Here is a 19,899-nt window from a genome sequence, read left to right as displayed (position 1 = left end):
ATAGACACCCTGGTTTGATTCCAGGCTGTATCACAACCGGCCGTGATTGGGAGTCCCATAGGGCGGGGCACAATTGGCCCAGCGTTGTCCCGGTTTTGGCCAGTGTAGGCGGTCATTGTAAATAAGAATTTGTTCATGACTTGCCTAATTAAATAAAGGTTAAATATAAAAAATAACAGCCCACTGTTCAGAGAAGGCTTTCCACTAGATAGTGGAACATTGATGTGGGGGACTTGCTTCCTTTCAGCCACTAGAGCATTAGGCCTGGCTCTCAGTCAACATTACAATTCATCCCAAAGGTGTTCGATGGTATTCAGGTCAGGGCTCTGTGCAGGCAAGTCAAGTTCTTCCACACCAATCTCAACAAACCATCTGTATGGACCTCACTTTGTGCAAAGGGGCATAGTCATGCTGAAACAGGAAAAGACCATCACAAAACTGTTACCACAAAGTTGGAAGCACAGAATCATCTAGAATGTCATTGTATGCTGTAGTGTTAAGATTTCCTCCACTGGAACTAAGGGACTAGCCCGAACCATGAAAACAGCCCCAGACCATTATTCCTCCTCCTCCAAACTTTACAGTTGGCACTATGCAGCGTTCTCCTGGCATCCGCCAAATCCAGATTTGTCCATCAGACTGCCAGATGGTGAAGTGTGATTCATCACTCCAGAGAATGCTTTTCCACTGCTCCAGAGTCCAATGGCGGCGAGCTTTACACCACTCCAGTTGCTCGGCCACGGAAAACCCATTTAATGAAACTCCTGGATTACAGTTCTTGTGCTGATGTTGCTTCAGTGGCAGTTTGGAACTTGGTAGTGAGTGTTGCAACCGAGGACAGACCATTTTACACGCTACACACTTCAGCACTAAGCAGTTTTATGAACCACTTTGCGGCTGAATTCCTAGACGTTTCCACTTCAAAATAACAGCACTTACAGTTGACCGGGGCAGCTCTAGCAGGGCAGAAATTTCACAAACCGATTGGAAACAGGCATCCTATGACGGTGCCACGTTGAAAGTCACTGAGCTCTTCAGTAAGGCCACCACTGCCAATGTTTGTCTATGGAGATTGCATGGCGGTGTGCTTGATTTTATACACCTGTCAGCAATGGGTGTGGCTGAATTAGTAAATCCCAATCAATTGAACGGGGTGTCCACATACTTTTGTATATATAGTGTATTTGTTGTGATAATTGCGTTGTTTGTTCTTTAACTTGTAAGTTCATATGCATTGTGCTGGGATGTATGCCTAAGGCAGAGACAATAAGAAGACACAGTGGCAGAATAAATTCAAACACTCCTTTGTTTCATCACAAAACCGGAGAGTAATCTCTGTCCTGTAAAGTCCACAAAGCATACTGCATGTAGCAATCAGTTTCATGACCTACAGCATGGTGAAGAAAGTAATGTTTCCGACATTTTCGGACTACTAAACAACTATTGATTTAGTAACACAGAGTTACTGCAAGTCGCAATGAAAACAGGAGCTGCCTCCACTATTTCAGCACCATTTCAACTTCGACATTTCAACACCATCAAATCACCTCTGCTTAGTCTAATACAGGGGCAACTAAAATATAGCAAAAACAATTTAGTCCAATCAATGTAAATTAAATATGATGTGGCTGTCCATGGTTCTGATTTGTATGTGTGTTTGTGCGTTCATGCAAGAAGAAAAAAAACATGTTGACTCACCTAAACTGGCTTCACTTGACACCTTTTTTGAGTTTATCTCAGCGCTGATTGGCTATTATTTTATTAGATTTTTTTTAAATCAAGGGGGACAAAATGCTCGCTCGCTGGCTTCCTTGCATTCAATACTACCGGCGGTAGAAATGTCATACCCTTTATGACCAGACCGCATGAGATAGGTGGCCTACACATACAGATAAAGAGGGGCGCTGTTTTGCTCTCTCGGATACTTTCTCCGGTGAGATACGGTTCAGCCTCTTGCGCATTGAAAGAAAATTATGAAAACACAGAGAGACGGAAAATACATACATTTCTTTATTGGTACATTTTTATGGGGGAAGCCTGGCTTCCCTTGGCATCCATGAACACACCCAACTGCTAAATAGCATCTACTGACTTAGCCTCTTCCTCTCTGCGACTATGTTTGGTAAGAAAACGTTGTATCCCAGAATGCACTCGCTACAGTCCGGAAACGTCCACACAAGTGTGGCACACACACGCACACACACAACAGTTCTTTGGCGCCTCCGTCGGATGAGAGGATAAATTCTGTAGCACAGCGCCGTTACAATTGCAATGGCTGCAGCTTTGTCCCGTGCTCTCAAATTGCCTGGTAAGAGACGCGTTGCAATTATTTGTGAAATAGATATGATTGATTAGGTGAAAAGGATGTTGTGTAGTCTTTGTACCAGTCGTGTCTCATTGTTGTTTGGTGTCATTCTGTTAGCTCATGTGAGCTAGCTAGAACAGCCAGCCAGCTGTGGCTAACGTTACAGTAATGTTGATTGCAATAACACAAAATCAGGTTTTTATTTGTTTAATGACAGTCCAGAATTGAGAGGTGAAAATCGACACTTATTTTCAATGTTTGATATTTTTCGTTTCTTTTCAAGCTTGAATAGAAAACATTGCATCATTCACAATCCTATGTGCCGCACTAGCTACTGTACAGTACAGTAAGGTGCCACATCGAAGTCGCTTGATTGCTCAGTGCTCACTGTCATAATACTATTATAACATATTTAGCTACTTGCTTAAATCTCGTGTTCAACAAATAACTACATATAAGGCCATGTAATGGGGGTCCTTCATTTAACTTGGCAATTATTGTCATGCCAAACAATGAGCAATAGAGTCGGCAAGGGTACAACAGGTCTGGGACCAGGGTAGGACATAATTCATTTGTGGTTAAAATAAACTATATTTGAGTAACTTCCCGGGCCTTTTGGGATGCCTATCGTTCTATCAGGCACCACCATGCTCTATCAGATCATTCTAGTTTCACCTGGGCTTTGTTTCCCGAACAGATCTGTAGACCCCCCTGTCCTGCAGTCAAATGACCAAATCGAGCTCTAGTGGCCTCAAGGGTAGAATGTTATTAATATTTGTCAGCATATCATAATTAATAAACATTATCCAGTGTTTCTATGTCATATGGTTTTGTTATATTTCAGTCTTCTGTGATCTATATTAAGTGTAATATTGGGATGCAAACTCAAAATGTAATACATTTCAACTCTATATCTGACATGTACAGGTGTCTTCATTTTTTAAAGCCCATAACCATGTGTGTGAAGTGTCTACTTTTGTTTCAACGTAGATTTGTTTAAGACTACCAAGAAACAACTCTGTAACCCTGATTTAGCCCACTGCAGTAAAAGGTTAACCGTGTGTGTCTTTGTGTGTATGTCCCTCACAGGGAAGAAGGGCTCGGAGCTTGAGAGTATGACCCCTCACTCAGGCCGACAGTGAGGACGAGAGCGAGGAGGACGACCTGGTCCTCAACTATCCCCGCAATGGCCTGGGGAGGGGCAACTGCATGGGTACAGGTACCTTAGAGCTGAGAGGGAGCAGAACAGGGAGGCTCGTAGGGGATGAAGATGAGGCAGAGGAGGACGATGATGAGTGGAGAGAACGGCTCCCTGGAAAAAAGAGGCAGGAGAGAGAGGAGAAGGGCATGCAGTACTGGAGCCAGAGGGAGACAAACAGGGATGAGGGAGTAGAGGATGGAGGGGTGCTTGGGGCCTCTGGTGGCCCTGGATTGGGTGTCAGTGCCAGTGCTGACCCGGACGGGAAGAAGGCTAAGGTGAGGGGGGAGCCATCCGGGCAGCATTTTTCCTGGTGCCTCTGGTCTGTGCCATGCTGGTGGTGCTGCTGTGTGCCTTTCTGGTGCCTTGTCAGCATGGGGAACTGGACAAACGGCCACAGTGGGAGAAAGAGCTGGGTGATCATGTGGAGGTGAGTGAGGAGTCTAATGTATAAACAATACACATGAAACAGACTACAGTTTACCCGTATGTTGCTGGTTGCTGATACCAATACACCTCTCCTCACAGCAGAGAAAGAGAAAACTACAGGTCAGGTCCAACTGGTCAGACTGAGTACACTAGTGCTTTAGTTTAAGATAAGCACACGGTCAACATTACAATAAAGTCAACTGTATGAGAAAGCAGTTGAGAACACAAAACTCAGATTTAGCTGACTGTCTTTGTCAGGGGTGGATATTACACAGTCTGGATTACTATGATTACACATTACCGTGATTATTATAATAGCATGTTAGCAAAGCATCCGCAGGTCTAGTTGAGTAAATAGTAGTTACAAACCGTCCCTGTCTGTAACAGTGGTTTTCTTCTTCTTCAGGTGTTACCCCACCTCCTCTTGCACTGTGGGATGTTGACAATGACTCAGTTGAGGATGTGCTAATAGGAGTCACTCAAAAGAGCAACAATACCCATCTCTCCAGTTCTGCGGGGAACAACAAAGGTATCTATGGAAACAGCAAGGGACATTGTCATTTTCAACCCTCATTTTTAGGCGTTATTCTCTCTCAAGCTTACCTCCTCACTGTACACCATAAAATCTACCAGTGATTGTGTAATATTAATCTCCATATCTAATCCTGCTAGCCCCAGTAAACTGCTGAGAACACACAATTTGCCACACGTAATAAACCCCACCCACCTTTACCCCTTCTCTTTCTCCCTCTCTGTCTCTCCCAGAGTACAGTGTGGTGGCCCTATCTGCATTCAGTGGTGAGGTGCTTTGGAGGAGGGCCCTCAGGGAACCTGTGGAGTCCATCCAGTGTGGGCTGCAGTACGAAGCCCAACCATCACCACTGCCAGCAGGGGCGCTGCCCTCAGAGCCCTCCCCAACAGCGCCATTCCCCTATCTGCCCTGAGAGACAGAGCTAGCGGCCCCGTGTGTCTGCTCATCGAGTCTGCACACCTCACTGCTGTCAACGGCACCACAGGTCAGATAACAACCACAGAAATGCATGGCTTTTAATGGTTCAGTTTCACAGCTACAAGCATGAACATTTTAGCAGTTGTGTAGATGTATTAATAATGTGTTGTAGTTAATAGTTTTATGTTCATTAAGGAGTAACCTATCGTATTTTCCTCCTCAGGGAAGAAGCTGTGGTCGGTAGCACCAGGGGAGATCCAGTCCCAGGCAGTTTCCCTGCCAGATCTCCAAGGTGACTCTGTTCCTGACTTGCTGATTGCCACTTTACCTGCTGACCAGGTATGACAATCTCTGGCTTGGCACCTATACATATTTATTGCTGTAATAAGATAATTGTTATTATATAAATCATATTATTATTACAATATAGACCATACTCCCAAAATCAGAGTCACTGTGTTAACAACACTAATTTTCCAGTCAGTCTAAATGCTCCCATCAAACCTTCTCAAACTTATTTTCAGGTGTCTGACCTCTCACTGCTCCTGCTGTCTGGGCTGACTGGAGCTATGCTTGGACATCCTGTGACCTTTAACCTCACAACCTTTAATGTCTCTGAAAGCTGATCGGTCCCCTGTTTCATGAGACACAGCTGGGGGCATATTACATTCTATTTGGACTAGGTAAGGGATTCATTTTATATCAAGCACAGTGACTTTGAAAAAATATGTTTCTTATTTGAAATGACTAAATGTCTGATAATGTATCTGCTATACTAACTCAGGCACTGTAGAGGCTGTATCCCTGGGAGATATTTACACTCGGGCTACTGGAAAACACCAATATCCCCTGGTCTAAGACTGAAGGAACCTGGCTGGGAGAAGCTTAGGAAAACCAACTCCTCCCTCATACACATCTCCAGGTAAGGCTAAGAAAGTGCTCGGTTACACAATTACAATAGAGTGCCTGTTTGAACGACTGTTTGACTTTCTCTGTCCAGTGGAACTGAGCAAGTGGAGTTCTTGGTCCCCTAGTGGCTGGCTTGTGTAACAACCACAACAGCCTGGACTCCATCTCCAACCTCAACTCCAGCCGCAGTGACTGGGTGCTGGTGTGTGGCAAGCTCTCCAGCAAGCTCTCTGTGCTGAGAGAGAAGGACGCACACACCGAGTGGACTCTACCTCCTCAGCCATACACAGGTAGGAAATATAGTCACCATGATATATGGAGAAGTTTATCATTAGGGTGTATATGACTAAGCATAAAAGGGATAGCTTCAAGTTTTGTCACGTGCACAAGTGCAGTGAAGTGCATTTCTTGCAAGCTCTTTTCCCAACAATACAGATATCAATATCTCAAACTATAAAGTAATACCCTATAACAGTAGTTTTCAAACCTCTCCTCGGGGACCCCCAGAAGTTTCACAATTTAGTTGTAGGCCTGAACTAGCTCAAGTACTTGACCTAATCAAGGGCTTGGTAATTAGCTGACAAGTTGAATCGGGTGTGCTAGCTCTAGAATAGTTCAAATATACATAACAATGGGATCCCCGAAGGAGAGGTTTGAAAACCCCTGCCCTATAAAGTTATAGAGCTAAAATAACCTGAATCATTTATTATTGTCTCAGTCGTCCAGCACCAGGCCAATTCAACGATGATGGAATCCCAGATCTCCTCATACAGAAGTCTGGGGCCCCTAGAATGAGAAAAGTATAATCTCTTCTACAAACACTTACACCTATAGCTTTTATACTTCTCAGACAGTTGTACATATTTACAAAGATGACCATCCATCTCTCTGTGATCTCAGGTTCAGGTGGTTGATGGAGCCAGTGGGCGTAGTCTGTGGGAGACAGAGTTTATTTGTCCACGCCTTGACCTGGAAGGTACCTCAATCATGACATCTGGTCAATCAGCTTTCCTTTTCTGGGCCGGTGACCCTGTCAGTCCACCAAAGAACCTCACCAAGACAACTGTGAGTCCCTTGTTGAATCCTGACGAGGAGCAGGAATACATTTTCTACGAGAGAACGTGTTATGTTTGTTCATCCTTCAGTAGTATAGGCACAGGGTTGGGGTCAATTCCAATTTAATTTGAAATTGCAATTAAATATTTGAATTCACTCATGAAGTGGAGAATTTATGTTGAATTCAATTCTAATTTCAACAATCATCAAGTTATGGAATTAGACTGTTTGAACTATTTGAATTGGAATTAGACTGTTTGAACTATTTGAATTGGAATTAGACTGTTTGAACTATTTGAATTGGAATTAGACTGTTTGAACTATTTGAATTGGAATTAGACTGTTTGAACTATTTGAATTGGAATTAGACTGTTTGAACTATTTGAATTGGAATTAGACTGTTTGAACTATTTGAATTGGAATTAGACTGTTTGAACTATTTGAATTGGAATTAGACTGTTTGAACTATTTGAATTGGAATTAGACTGTTTGAACTATTTGAATTGGAATTAGACTGTTTGAACTATTTGAATTGGAATTAGACTGTTTGAACTATTTGAATTGGAATTAGACTGTTTGAACTATTTGAATTGGAATTAGACTGTTTGAACTATTTGAATTGGAATTAGACTGTTTGAACTATTTGAATTGGAATTAGACTGTTTGAACTATTTGAATTGGAATTAGACTGTTTGAACTATTTGAATTGGAATTAGACTGTTTGAACTATTTGAATTGAGACTGTTTGAACTATTTGAATTGGAATTAGACTGTTTGAACTATTTGAATTGGAATTAGACTGTTTGAACTATTTGAATTGGAATTAGACTGTTTGAACTATTTGAATTGGAATTAGACTGTTTGAACTATTTGAATTGGAATTTAATATTTGTACATTTTCCAGTTAATGGAATTAATGCAGTTAGTATTGAAAAATGTACTGCAGGATTTGTTTAAAATCATTTAACGTTGTATTTCAATATTTCCAGTATAGCTAAGCTGTATGGATATTGATATGATCAGCCTGTAAGCCTGAGGGAATTTAATTTCAGAATGTAATTTGTGGAATTGTTAGGGATAATATTCAATTGGGAATTAAATTCTTGGAATTTACCTAGCATTGGAATTGAGGGGAATTGAATTATCTCTGAATTCTAAGACTGACTGTAGTCATTTAGCAGACACTTTGGATAATTGACAAAAATGTAATTTTAATTGAATTAATTTGAATTTACAGGAAGAGATAATTGAATTAGTGGAATTAAACAGAACCCTGCTGCCAGGATGTTAACAATAGTCAATGTTCAGGTTGGCAGTCAGAAGATAGAAAGTCCCTTTTGGTGTCTCCGTAATTTGTGGAATTAACCCCAACCCGATAGGTAAAGGATTACATATTTGTGCCTATCGTACTATGAGGTTCAGTAGTTGAAATCTATTTTAAGTCTTGCTCTGTTAACAGGTGGCACCAGGGGCGGTTCAAGCCATGCCAGTCATCCGAAAGCTCTTCATGTTACATCCTGCATATCCCACAATCCTCCTGGAGCTCGCCAGCACCACAGACACCATTCTTACTGCTGCAGGTGATGCATGATGTGCTGTATTTATTATTTTTATAATTGTGCATATGATTATGGCTGTTGTTAGTAGCACTGCTGATCAACTGTTTCTCCCCTTTTCTCTGTCTTAGTGAGTTACCAGGAGCCGCAGAAGGATGCCTCCTACATTACCGTGTCCTCCCGGCCTACCTCTGGCCTGGGGCCTGGGTCTCGGGTGGTGAAGAGCATGAGCCTCAGGGCAGCAATCACTGCTGGACAGATTGTGAGGCTGGGAGAGAGCAGCACCGCAGGGGTACCAGTCAGACCTGGAGTATTTGAGATAAACAAGTTCTTCAGGCGTCTCACCTTCAAAAACAATTAGGTAAAAAAGGAGGGAACATAGCTAAGTATGTCCAGAATATGCTTTATATGACATGATGTTTGTGGTGTCTGTATAGTTTCGGATGACGAAACACATCGTTTTGTTTTCCTGTGTAGAGAGGAGTTATCATTTGCTGGTTCTACATGATCCGAGGGAAACCACTGGCGGGACCAAACCTGTGGAAACACCAAGTGAAGGAGATTTATCTCAAGCTGTTTACATTTCCACTTTTGTCCAAAGTACGATTTTAATTACTATTATTACTCATCACACTTGCTGAAAAATATTTATTTTGCTGTATTTGTATTATATGTGTATATATTATGTGTTGACTTATTTATTGATTACTAGTCCTTTTTATTGAATATTGAATTTAATATATCAATGACTATTTACCTTGTTTGGGGTGAATGGAAATCAAAATATGTGAGTAAGTACATAGAAGAAACTTCTGGAGATCAAGCACAATGATTTGAATGGTAGGTGTAAGTTGTCCATTGCACAATTGGCACCTCACTCATTTAGTATATTTTTAATCTACAGAATGAGAGGCAATTACCCAGTTAATTCCTCCAAATACATTCATTCCCCTCTCATATCCACTTTTTCAATTAGGCAATTGAGGTCTGTGTTCAAGCAGAATTACCCAGTTATGTAAAGGGGGTCTGTACATATTCTGGCTGTAGGGTAGATTGGGGTATGTTGAGCCATTTTTTACATTCAGCATCACTACATCAAGGAAAATACAGTATTCGTTCCAACATTGATATCTACATATATTTCAGGATGTTGTTATCCCTGAAAATAAATCCGAATTCATGTAAACATTTAAGTTTTGAAAACAGCTCATTCAAAAAAAAGTGGTTTCTTGGCACAACTTATGGGGACAGGGTAGGTTGAGCTACCTTGGGTTAAGTGGGTGCTGGTAGGTCAAAGTTTAATTCATGGAATGGGGGTGTGGTATATTGTATATCTGAAATGTATGTCTACATTCAGATATAGATCACTATATTCAATATTATTAACCCTTCCATTTCTTGACCAGTTGTCAGGGACAGGGATGTTGTTTCAATGTGCCAATTCAAAGGCATGTTCTCTGCATGAGGCTACAAAGCCCATGAATGCAAAAAATACTAATACTAATGGTGTACTAAGCTCATGAAACTGGTCTGCAAGATTCTTGATAGGTTTAGCATGCTCAGACTGTCATTGGTTAAGACCTTGTGTGCCTCTGCTACTTGGTCACATGATTAATGTTGTATGGTTTCTTAGAAACAAGCGGTGGCTAAACTAACCTTAAGGCTCAACTTACCCCACTCTCCACAACAGTATTTACTGATATGCTACTTACTGAAAGGTTTACATTTCTTTAATCAATAACTATTGTAGTGATGATACATTATTGCTGAGTGCCATGTATGGTAACTGCATTTTATTGCTATTGGTACTTGTAAATATTGCTGACATACTGGAAAACATTTACCGATTACATGAAGAAATAAATGTACTGCTGCAATTCTTAGTGTTTTGGACTATAGCTGTACCTACGGATTCAGCTCCGTTTGCAATAAATTATCATAAAAACACTTAATTAATCATGAGAAATATTAGAGTAAAAGGAGGGCGCAGGCTCAGGGGCGGTGCTTGGGTGCATCCAAAATAATCTCTTTCTGCATTGCTGAGAGTGTCAAAGGCTTGGAAGATGGCCTCGGGCTTGGTTCGTCAGGCCAGACTGTTGGTGTTGAAAAACAGTCATGGACCAACATTTTCTGGGTTTTATGCTAAAGCATTCGGAAAGGCACTCATTACCGAACAGTTGTACTCAGCACCAGGTGGTATTTTGCCAGAACCCAAGAAGGTGAGTGATGTCTGTTGAAAATATGAGCAGGTCATTTATGAAATGAAAGAGGTGGAGGGAGGAATTTAGTAAAGGTGCCTGAAAGGTTTGTAATTAACGTTATATCTTGTAACTTAATAGGAATGTTTAATCGCAGGTAAGATCTCGGTGAGCCTATACCTCTCCATTTCACTGGAAGTGTTATAATTACTTGCCTGTTTAAATGTGTAAAGCATGCATCATGTATATTATTTATGACATTCATTTTTTATTTTATCCTGGTTGTCATTGTCTATAAAATCACACAGCATTGCAGGCTAATATAGATATGTTTTTGTGATGGAATTGTTGACAATTGATCAGACCTCATTTGGCCTTTTCCGGATTGCTGTGGTTGTGATCCCCTTCCTGTATGTCGGAACTCTGATCAGCAATAACTTTGCTGTGCTGCTGGAAGAGCATGACATCTTCATCCCTGAGGATGATGACGATGATGACTGAAGGGTCTGTATGCTCCAACATATGACCTGGGTATGTTGTATGCATAATGATCAATAAAATCAACTTCAGACGATTCATCTCTTAACATTTAAGCAATAAAGATGACATTTGACCTCACAGAAGATGAGGCCTATTACTGTGTTCTCCCTCAACAAAGCGTAATGTGTCGCCTCTCAGACAATGGGAAGACGTGTGACAGCTGAAAAGACTTGAGGATCTCAAACTCAAAGCCTTTCTGGTGCTTCTCTCCCCATCCATTGTGATGTGTGCCTGCCTGGATACAGAGCTGTTTTAGAGAAGTGGTGGGACTAATAACTAGGGAGGAATAATACATGCACAGATAAGTCTTACTAAATAAAATAGATCAGTGTGCAGAAGGAAACCCTTGGATCAGTTGCTTTTGATTTAGCCAGTGATATCTTCTACATTGATGGAAATATTTGTTCTGCTTTCAATCATTCTGGGGATATTGACTTATTTCAGGAAGACCTTAAACAGGTGACAGGCCTGCATAGGTATCCCTATTTATCTGGTTTCTGATATAGGTTATCAAGAACCCTTGATGCTTTTTATTCCAACCTGTTGCATTTGTTTTTGATGAACTGATCTAATAAAGTCGACCTATATGTAATGTCCATCAATGGCATGTCATTCATGACTATTTAAACTATTCAGAGGCTTATCAACTGGCTTATTGAATTGGAGTGGGTACAGGGTAAACACAGGGTCCATGACAACCACTGATATTCCTTGGTCTCAGCATCCATCTTCTGAACTTAGTGATGATAAGGGCTAGTTTGCACAAACACTTCTGTATCACATGAAAGTACCTCTACTGTGGCAACGCAGAGGAATAGCTATGCAGTGCACAAGGAGAGCCTTCCAACTTAAAGTGGGAAGTAACTGTCCCATGACTGTTTTCACAAAATCAAAACATTTGTACAATGAGGACTTAACAAGATTGGGTATCATGTGTATATTTACAGTTAAATAAGGGAAAGCTTCTGTTACACTGGACAAAACAGGGTGGAAAGTACAGGGAGCAGTTCAATTGTCATGTCCAACATAAAATCTGGATAGAAAGTCTGCAGGGCGTGGTACCTCCGTCTCATGGAAATAGCGCATAATGTGGGTCTTCTGCTTCCAGACATTAATGGTCTCCTGCAGCTCCATCTTACCCTATTGTAACCAAAAGTATGCAAAGGAAACATCACTCGCTACACTTGATACGTGACCATTGAGCTTTGTAAATATTCCCGTCAAAGTTGTTTTCTTTGAACGATTTGGATGCGTCACATGTAAAATGATGTAGAGCATGACAGCCCAGTTATCTAGACAGTTTGTATCTCAGTCTAGCAGTATAACACTAACCCACCATGCCACTAACAAACTAGGCTAACTGCATGAGAGAACATTGACTGCTTGGGGGAGCCGAGTAGACTAACCTTAATGACAAGCATGTCAATCACACGGGGGTCATTGACGTGCTTGTTCCTGTCAAACATCTCCCTCACTTTGTCTGTTCCCTGGCGAGCTGTGATGTCCAGCTGAAAGGTAGTCACTGTGGGACAAAACAAGACAAGATGTCGTCCTATAAAATTCCCACAACAAGCTCAAAGAAATATGTACATTAATGCATTTACTTATCACACTCCCTACTTATCAAATTGCTAATCATGTGGCCTATCTGCAAATGTAGGAACATGCTGTCTTACACCAGCGCATCCCAAACATGCTCAATGGGTGATGTGTCTGGTGAGTATGTAGGCCATGGAAAAACTGGGACATTTTCAGCTTCCAGGAATTATGTACAGATCCTTGCGACATGGGGCAGTGCATTATCATGCAGAATCATGAGGTGATGGCGGTGGATGAATGGCACGACAGTGGGCCACGGGATCTCATCAAGGTCCATTCAAATTGCCATGGATAAAATGCATGTGTTCAGTGTCCGTAGCTTATGCCTGCCCACACCTTAACCCCACCAAGAGGCACTCTGTTCACATTGGTGACATCAGCAAACTGCTCTCCCACACGACGCCATACACGCTGTCTGCCATCTGCCCGGTACAGTTAAAACTGGGATTGATCAGTGAAGAGCACACTTCTCCAGCATGCCAGTGGCCATCAAAGGTGAGCATTTGCCCACTGAAGTCGGTTACAACGCCAAACTCAAGACCCTGGTGAGGACGACAAGCACACAGATGAGCTTCCCTGAGACAGTTTCTGATATAATTTCTGCAAACTTCAGTTGTGCAAACCCACAGTTTCCTCAGCTGTCCGGGTGGCTGGTCTCAGATCCTGCAGTTGAAGAAGCCCGGATGTGGAGGTCCTGGGCTGGTGTGGTTACACGGGGTCTGTGGTTGTGAGGCCGGTTGGACGTACAGCCAAATTCTCTAAACCAATATTTAAGGCGGCTTACGGTAGAGAAATAAACATTAAACTCTGACAACAGCTCTGTAGTCAGCATGCCAATTGCACTCCCTCAAAATGAGACATCTGTGGCATTTTGTGACAAAACTGCACATTTTACAGTGGCCTTTTACTGTCCCCAACACAAGGTGAACCTGTGTAATGATCATGCTGTTTAATCACCTTCTTGACCTGGCAGGTGGATGGGTTATCTTGGCAAAGGAAAAATGCTCACTAACAGGGATGTAAACAAATGTGTGGAACATTTCTGGGATCTTTTATTTCAGTTCATGAAACATGGGACCAACACTTTACATGTTGCAATTTATATTTTTGTTCAGTGTGGATACATCGCGTTAGCTAAGTGTGGCCATAGATTGAAAGTATATGTTAGCTCACTTAAAATCGACAAGATATGTAGCCAATGAGCTAAATAAATATGAAGCTAGAGTGCCTTACAGCTAGTTAACGTTAGCTAGCTGTCTTAGCACGACCTTGACGCTAGGATCTAGCTCGTGTGGATCTAATACAAAGGGAGAGCTGGTTTTACCTGTGTTTGGAACCTCTCTGTACCAGGCACGATACAGTTCGCGAACTCGGCGCTTGGCTTCATCCAGATCCCTGCTGAAAATCGGTTTGACAACTTTAGCAGCAACAGAGGCTGTCCGGGTCGCCGCACTGGACGCCATGTTTGTTTCTTTTATCTTCTTCTCTGGTTAACATCGTTAATAATTCTGATTTGAAACACGTATTAGTGCTGCCACCTGGTGTAGAGGGGGACATGTATCTGCTTCATGTGGGCTCACTTTCTCAACCCCATCGAACACCTTTGGGATAAATTGGAACACTGACTACGAGTCAGGACTAACCACCCAACATCAGTGCCCGACCTTACTACTGCAATTAGACGAGCCCTAACTGGGACTAGTGTACATCAGCTGAGTATGGATGATTCACACGGCTGTATTAACATGCATTTTATTGCTTGTAAAAGGATGGTACTTTACAAAGATATCGCATGCCCTACATTAAATATTAAAAACATTGTCAAAAGACAGTCTACTTTATCATCTCTAAAAATACAAGATAAAAAAACATTGGCTCATTGACGCAACACTACACATTTTTGTGGCACAATCAATCATGCCTACACAATGTTGGGAAAGGATCGCAACATGCATCTTCTTAGCCTCATCAAAAAAAAAATCAAGAATCCTTGCGAGACGACAACATTTCATCGAACTTCTACAAGCAATTATCCAGTCACAGAAGGCACTATATAAAACAAAAAGCACATTCAGATGACTTGTATCTACACACTGGAGGAATGAGTGCGATTTCCAATTTGGCTTCCCAGGATTTTACAGTTCCAAACCACTTTGTGTCAATCCCAAATGTAAATAGTTATTGTTCACAATAGAGACCCACATTGTAAAATGATATTACACTGAATAAAGCGACAAAATAGGTTTGCGAAGTAAAATGCGTACAATGACAACAATCACCGAGAGCAACCATTGTTCACGTACAACATTAAGGTCATTCCACCTCAAAAAGCACAAAAGGGATTGAAACGCCGTCTCAAATTGTTTCTGTAGTTAGTCAGAGATATGATTAGCATTCCAGAAACATTTAGTTTAAATATAATTTAATCTCATGATCTTATTGATTGCGCCCAAATTGGAATTAACTTCTTCCTACCAATGAGTAAGACCCCAACAAATGCCAATACTACCCCAACAAACAGTATAGTTTCAGTTATGTTCAACAAGTTGCTTGAATATTCCAACAAGTGGCAGCTTTCTGAAAGGGCTATCCCTATGGTGCAAGTCTCATATGAACACTTTTTCTACATGTCCAAAACTTTGATGGAGACATGGGCTAGGGACTAAAATGTGACAACCCTAATAAAATACATTGCATGGCAGTCATGTTTTTCAATAAAATTATAATTATTAGGGAACAGCATTGCGATTAGTGACATTTAGCGTTAATTCCAACCCAATACCATTACAAAACACAATACATTTTATGTTTGGGACTTATATCACCGAAGACCATAACATTGAAACTGCTATAGAGTAAATGGTTGTCTTGTTCACCGGGAACGGTCAAACAGGAACTAATCCAGACCTTTTTTGAAGGGAATAAACCGCACACAGGGGGTCCGTTTCCTGGACACATTAAGCATAAAATGACAAACTGAATTGCTTTCATAGAGGACTGGCTTGAAATTTGGCAGATGACCACACAATGTATTTTCATAATGAGCCAAATCTATTGGTTTTGTTCACAAAATTGCAAAGGATTGTGGTGACCTGTTTAATAAACACAAGAGACCAGCAAAATATATAAGAGTGCGGCAGTATAGCAGGACCACGGTATCTAATGGTCAAAAGCTTGTACTTTCAAACTACTTTATGGTAAGTAATGCAAGTGACTTCAATTATTTATTTCTCTGAACGTGGAGAGAAGAAAAATAAAATAAAATGGAGAAGTACTCCAAGCCGCAGCTTTATACTACTTGTTAAAACAGACATAGGGTGTGGTGGGTTTTGACAATGTTATGAGATTCCTCATGTCTTACTCATTAGTAGGAAGATGTTTGGTCCCAATCGGATGATGGATACTATATTGAATATTATCTGAATCCTATAAATAAAAAAAATGGCCAATTTGGGTGCAATCCCTTACCTTTCTCAGAGATCAAATTAAGTTTCAACAAAATGTTTCAGGAATGTCAATCTTACCCATTGCCAACTACAGAAACTATTTCAGAACAATCTTAGATGGTGGGTGTCATGGCTTGCTGAAACGGCATGGAATGACTCATTAGTATGTACAAATCCATGCTCTGAAATGAAAATAGTTTGGTTTTTGGCGAGAATTATATCCTGCTTCCTTATTCAGCTTGACAGTAGCCAACATGTTGACCAACTGTTTATATGTTGGCTACTGTCAACATGTAAATAGTAGGTCTACATGTAGGTAGGTATGCAGAGAAAGGTAATCCAGTGCTGTTTCAGGTCACAAATACATCACAGCAACAGTCTTTACACAAATAATCCAGTTTCTCAGACCAATATTTTCATTCACTCACTCTCGCACATCAACAATAGAAAAGGTTTAAAAAGTGCAGATTAAGATTTGCGCGACCCAGTGTAATATGACCGATCAGCCGATACTAGTTTATGCCACTCATTGGCTGAATGATTGAAAGCTAAGGCACTATCGTGGTCCCCGAGCCGGCATCTTCTGGTGCGAAGACTTCTGCTCCTCTCCTACTTCAGTCACCATTGTGCCCACACAACTAGAAAAAAATATATATATATTATTAGGCAACCACAGTTTCATCATAGAAGATCGAGGTAATCAACTATTTAAAAGCTGTGTGAGCATGACTATGTAGCTCTTAATATTGAGCTACATCTATACCTCTGTGTCTCTGAGCTAGAGCCCTTGTGGCGGTTTCTCAGTGTTCCAGGCTATTGCCTAGTTTCTGGCCCTCCTGCAGGGCAACCATGGCCAATCTCAGGTGCTCCCTAAGGCTCTGGATCTCCCGCTCACTCCTGCTCTTCATACCACCCAGCTCCCCGTGCACCTCTTTATACCGCTCACAGGCCGACTGCTTCTCCTATAGGGGTAAGGGCACACAGACAGAGGTTTATCAGATGGACAAAGTATACCTCTTCCACTCTGGGCAGAAATACAATGTTGGGATGGACAGAATAGCCTGAGGACTTGTTGCTTTTCTCTTGTGATTGACTTGGAACCATCAACCACACAAGACAGCTTTGCCAACTTGTAGATTAACATTCCAGTTTGTGTGAAGCATTAAAGTAGTCTCCACCGACACATTGTTTAGAAACAAAACCAACATGTGTGCAGCTATGGGACAAACAGAAGGGGTTGGCAACACTGTTTTTGATTGAACTGACCTGAAGACCAGGTGTGTTGAATTTAGGCAATCACCGAGCTGATCAATTAGCTCAGTTGGAACAAAATCCTGCAATACCTGTGGCACTCCAGGAACAGGGTTGCCTACCCCTGCAATAGACTGTTGATAACATGTAAACTCTCGTCTCAAAATGTCTCTCAAACACATTGTTACAGTTGTTGGCAAGCTAGCTAACAAATTTGAGCCATTTTAGCATAGACATCAGTCAAAACATGGTATCAATAAGATATAACGAGCCACCTGTGATTCCCCACATGGCAGCTTGTTGCCAATTCCACGGTAACGGAATTATTCCGGGTTCTTCTCACTTTAAACTGTATGTCAAACAAAGTTTAACCAACCATACAACTCCATGCACAATTTCCACTGAAAACAAACTAATTTAGTGGAAGAACTGTGCAGATGCGAAGTTGGTAAAGGAATTATGGTAAAAACTCCCTCAGGTTTATATGCGACCACGTTTTCCAAAAACTCAAGGATCTTCTCCGAATTAAGATTCAAAGATGTCTGCAGAAAGAATGCGGTGTCAGCTATGACACAGCACCTGGAGTTTATTTTGGTTATTGAACTACAGTAAGTAAAGAGGATTTATACCTGGTAACTGAATTACAATAACGAAATTACATCATAGGTCCCTGATCTATACTACACAAAAATGCATAATTATGGATATGGATGTTGTTTCACAAGTGCTTCCGAGTGGAGCAGTGGTCTAAGGCATCTCAGTGCTAGAGGCATCACTACAGACACCTTGGTTCAATTCCAGGCTGTAACACAACTGGCCGTGATTGGGAGTCCCATAGGGTGGCACACAATTGACCTAGCGTCGTCTGGGTTTGGCCGGTGTTAGCCGTCATTGTAAATAAGAAGTTGACTTACCTTTTTAAATAAATGTACTGTACTACTGTATTGTATTTCACTGCACTCTGTTCTACTCACTGTACTATCCAAACTTGTGAAACATAAGTCTATAATGGGCGGACCAAATCTATCTGCGGACGTTAACATCAAGGCTAGGGTAGACTGACCAAATTTCGACGTCCCGTGTCGGTCAATGCTCAGTGGGTGAGGATGCTGGTTACAGTTAATGGAAAGAGAGGGGGCTCATGGGTAGGTGTAAGTAAGAGCTGGGAGAGGTGACATTAACTGGAGAGAGAGAGTGGTTTGTAGATTTATTTTGCAAGTGTATAATTATTTTTTTTAACTGAAATATCACATTGCCATAAGTATTCAGATCCTTTACTCAGTCCCTAGTTGAAGCATTACAGCCTGGAGTCTTCTTGGGTATGACTCTACAAGCTTGGCACACCTGTATTTGGGGAGTGCCTTCCTTTCTTCTCTGCAGATCCTCTCAAGCTCATTCAGGTTGGATGGGGAGCATTGCTGCACAGCTATTTTCAGGTCTCTTCAGAGATGTTTTATTGGGTTCAAGTCCGGGCAACTCAAAGCCATTCAGAGACTAGTCCCGAAAGCCACTCCTGCGTTGTCTTGGCTGTGTGCTTAGGGTCGTTGTCCTGTTGGAAGGTGAACCTTTGCCCCAGTCTGAGGTCCTGAGTGCTCTAGAGCAGCTTTTCATCAAGGATCTCTCTGTACTTTGCTCCGTTCATCTTTGCCTCGATCCTGACTAGTCTCCCAGTCCCTGCTACTGAAAAACATCCCCACAACATGATGCTGCAACCACCATGCTTCACCGTAGGGAAGGTGCCCGATTTCATCCACAATTGACACTTGGAGTTCAGCCAAAGAGCCTAATCTTGGTTTCATCAGAGAATCTTGTTTCTCATTGTCAGAGTCCGTTAGATACCTTTCGGCAAACTCCAAGCTGGCTGTCATGTGCCTTTAACAGAGGAGTGACTTCTGTCTGGCCACTCTACCATAAAGACCTAATTGGTAGAGTGCTGCAGAGATGGTTGTCCTTCTGGAAGGTTCTCCCATCTCCACAGAGGAACTCTGGAGCTCTATCAGAGTGACCATCGGGTTCTTGGTCACCTCCCTAACCAAGGTCCTTCTCCCCCGATTGCTCAGTTTGGCCGGGCGGCCAGAGTCCTGGTGGTTCCAAACTTCTTCCATATAAGAATGGAGGTCACTGTGTTCTTGGGGACCTTCAATGCTGCAGACATTTTGTTACTCTAACCCAGATCTGTGCCGACACAATCCTGTCTCGGAGATCTACGGACAATTCCTTCGACCTCATGGCTTGGTTTTTGCTCTGACATGCACTGTCAACTGTGGGACCTTATATAGACAGGTGTGTGCCTTTCCAAATCATGTCCAATCAATTGAATTTATCACAGGTAGACTCCAATCAAGTTGTAGAAACGTCTCAAGGATGATCAATGGAAACACGATGCACCTGAGCTCAATTTCGAGTCTCATGACAAAGGGTCTGAAATTAAGTAAATCCGTTTATGCATTTTTTTTTTTACAA

The 19,899-nt window shown here is 41.8% G+C and overlaps 2 protein-coding genes and 1 pseudogene across 4 annotated transcripts in view; 1 reads left to right on the top strand and 2 right to left on the bottom strand.

Moving 5' to 3' along the window:
* The first annotated feature begins 2,115 nt into the window (after nucleotides 1–2,115).
* On the top strand, nucleotides 2,116–11,736 carry LOC121847281 (annotated as a pseudogene).
* Nucleotides 11,737–12,062: 326 nt separating this feature from the next.
* LOC121847227 (NADH dehydrogenase [ubiquinone] 1 alpha subcomplex subunit 6-like) lies at nucleotides 12,063–14,226 on the bottom strand. Its single transcript, XM_042327552.1, has 3 exons — nucleotides 14,064–14,226; nucleotides 12,547–12,662; nucleotides 12,063–12,280 (listed from the first exon to the last, which is right to left on the bottom strand). The coding sequence occupies exons 1-3, from the start codon at nucleotides 14,200–14,202 to the stop codon at nucleotides 12,149–12,151; spliced, it is 387 nt and encodes a 128-aa protein (XP_042183486.1). The 5' UTR covers nucleotides 14,203–14,226; the 3' UTR covers nucleotides 12,063–12,148.
* A 249-nt stretch (nucleotides 14,227–14,475) lies between these two features.
* Nucleotides 14,476–19,899, bottom strand: part of LOC112258743 (myosin phosphatase Rho-interacting protein) — a 31,076-nt gene continuing 25,652 nt past the window's right edge. For all 3 annotated transcript variants that reach the window (XM_024433287.2, XM_024433288.2, XM_024433289.2), the window contains 2 exons: nucleotides 16,949–17,147; nucleotides 14,476–16,823 (listed from right to left, as the gene is read on the bottom strand). In XM_024433287.2, coding sequence (XP_024289055.1) covers nucleotides 16,986–17,147 — 162 coding nt within the window. In that variant the 3' untranslated portion in view covers nucleotides 14,476–16,823; nucleotides 16,949–16,985. The remainder of the gene's footprint in view (nucleotides 16,824–16,948; nucleotides 17,148–19,899) is intronic.

This window comes from Oncorhynchus tshawytscha, linkage group LG09 (assembly GCF_018296145.1).
Source record: "Oncorhynchus tshawytscha isolate Ot180627B linkage group LG09, Otsh_v2.0, whole genome shotgun sequence".
Taxonomy (NCBI): domain Eukaryota; kingdom Metazoa; phylum Chordata; class Actinopteri; order Salmoniformes; family Salmonidae; genus Oncorhynchus; species Oncorhynchus tshawytscha.
Note: the sequence above shows the minus strand (reverse complement) of the source record. Positions and strands in the feature narration are given on the sequence as shown.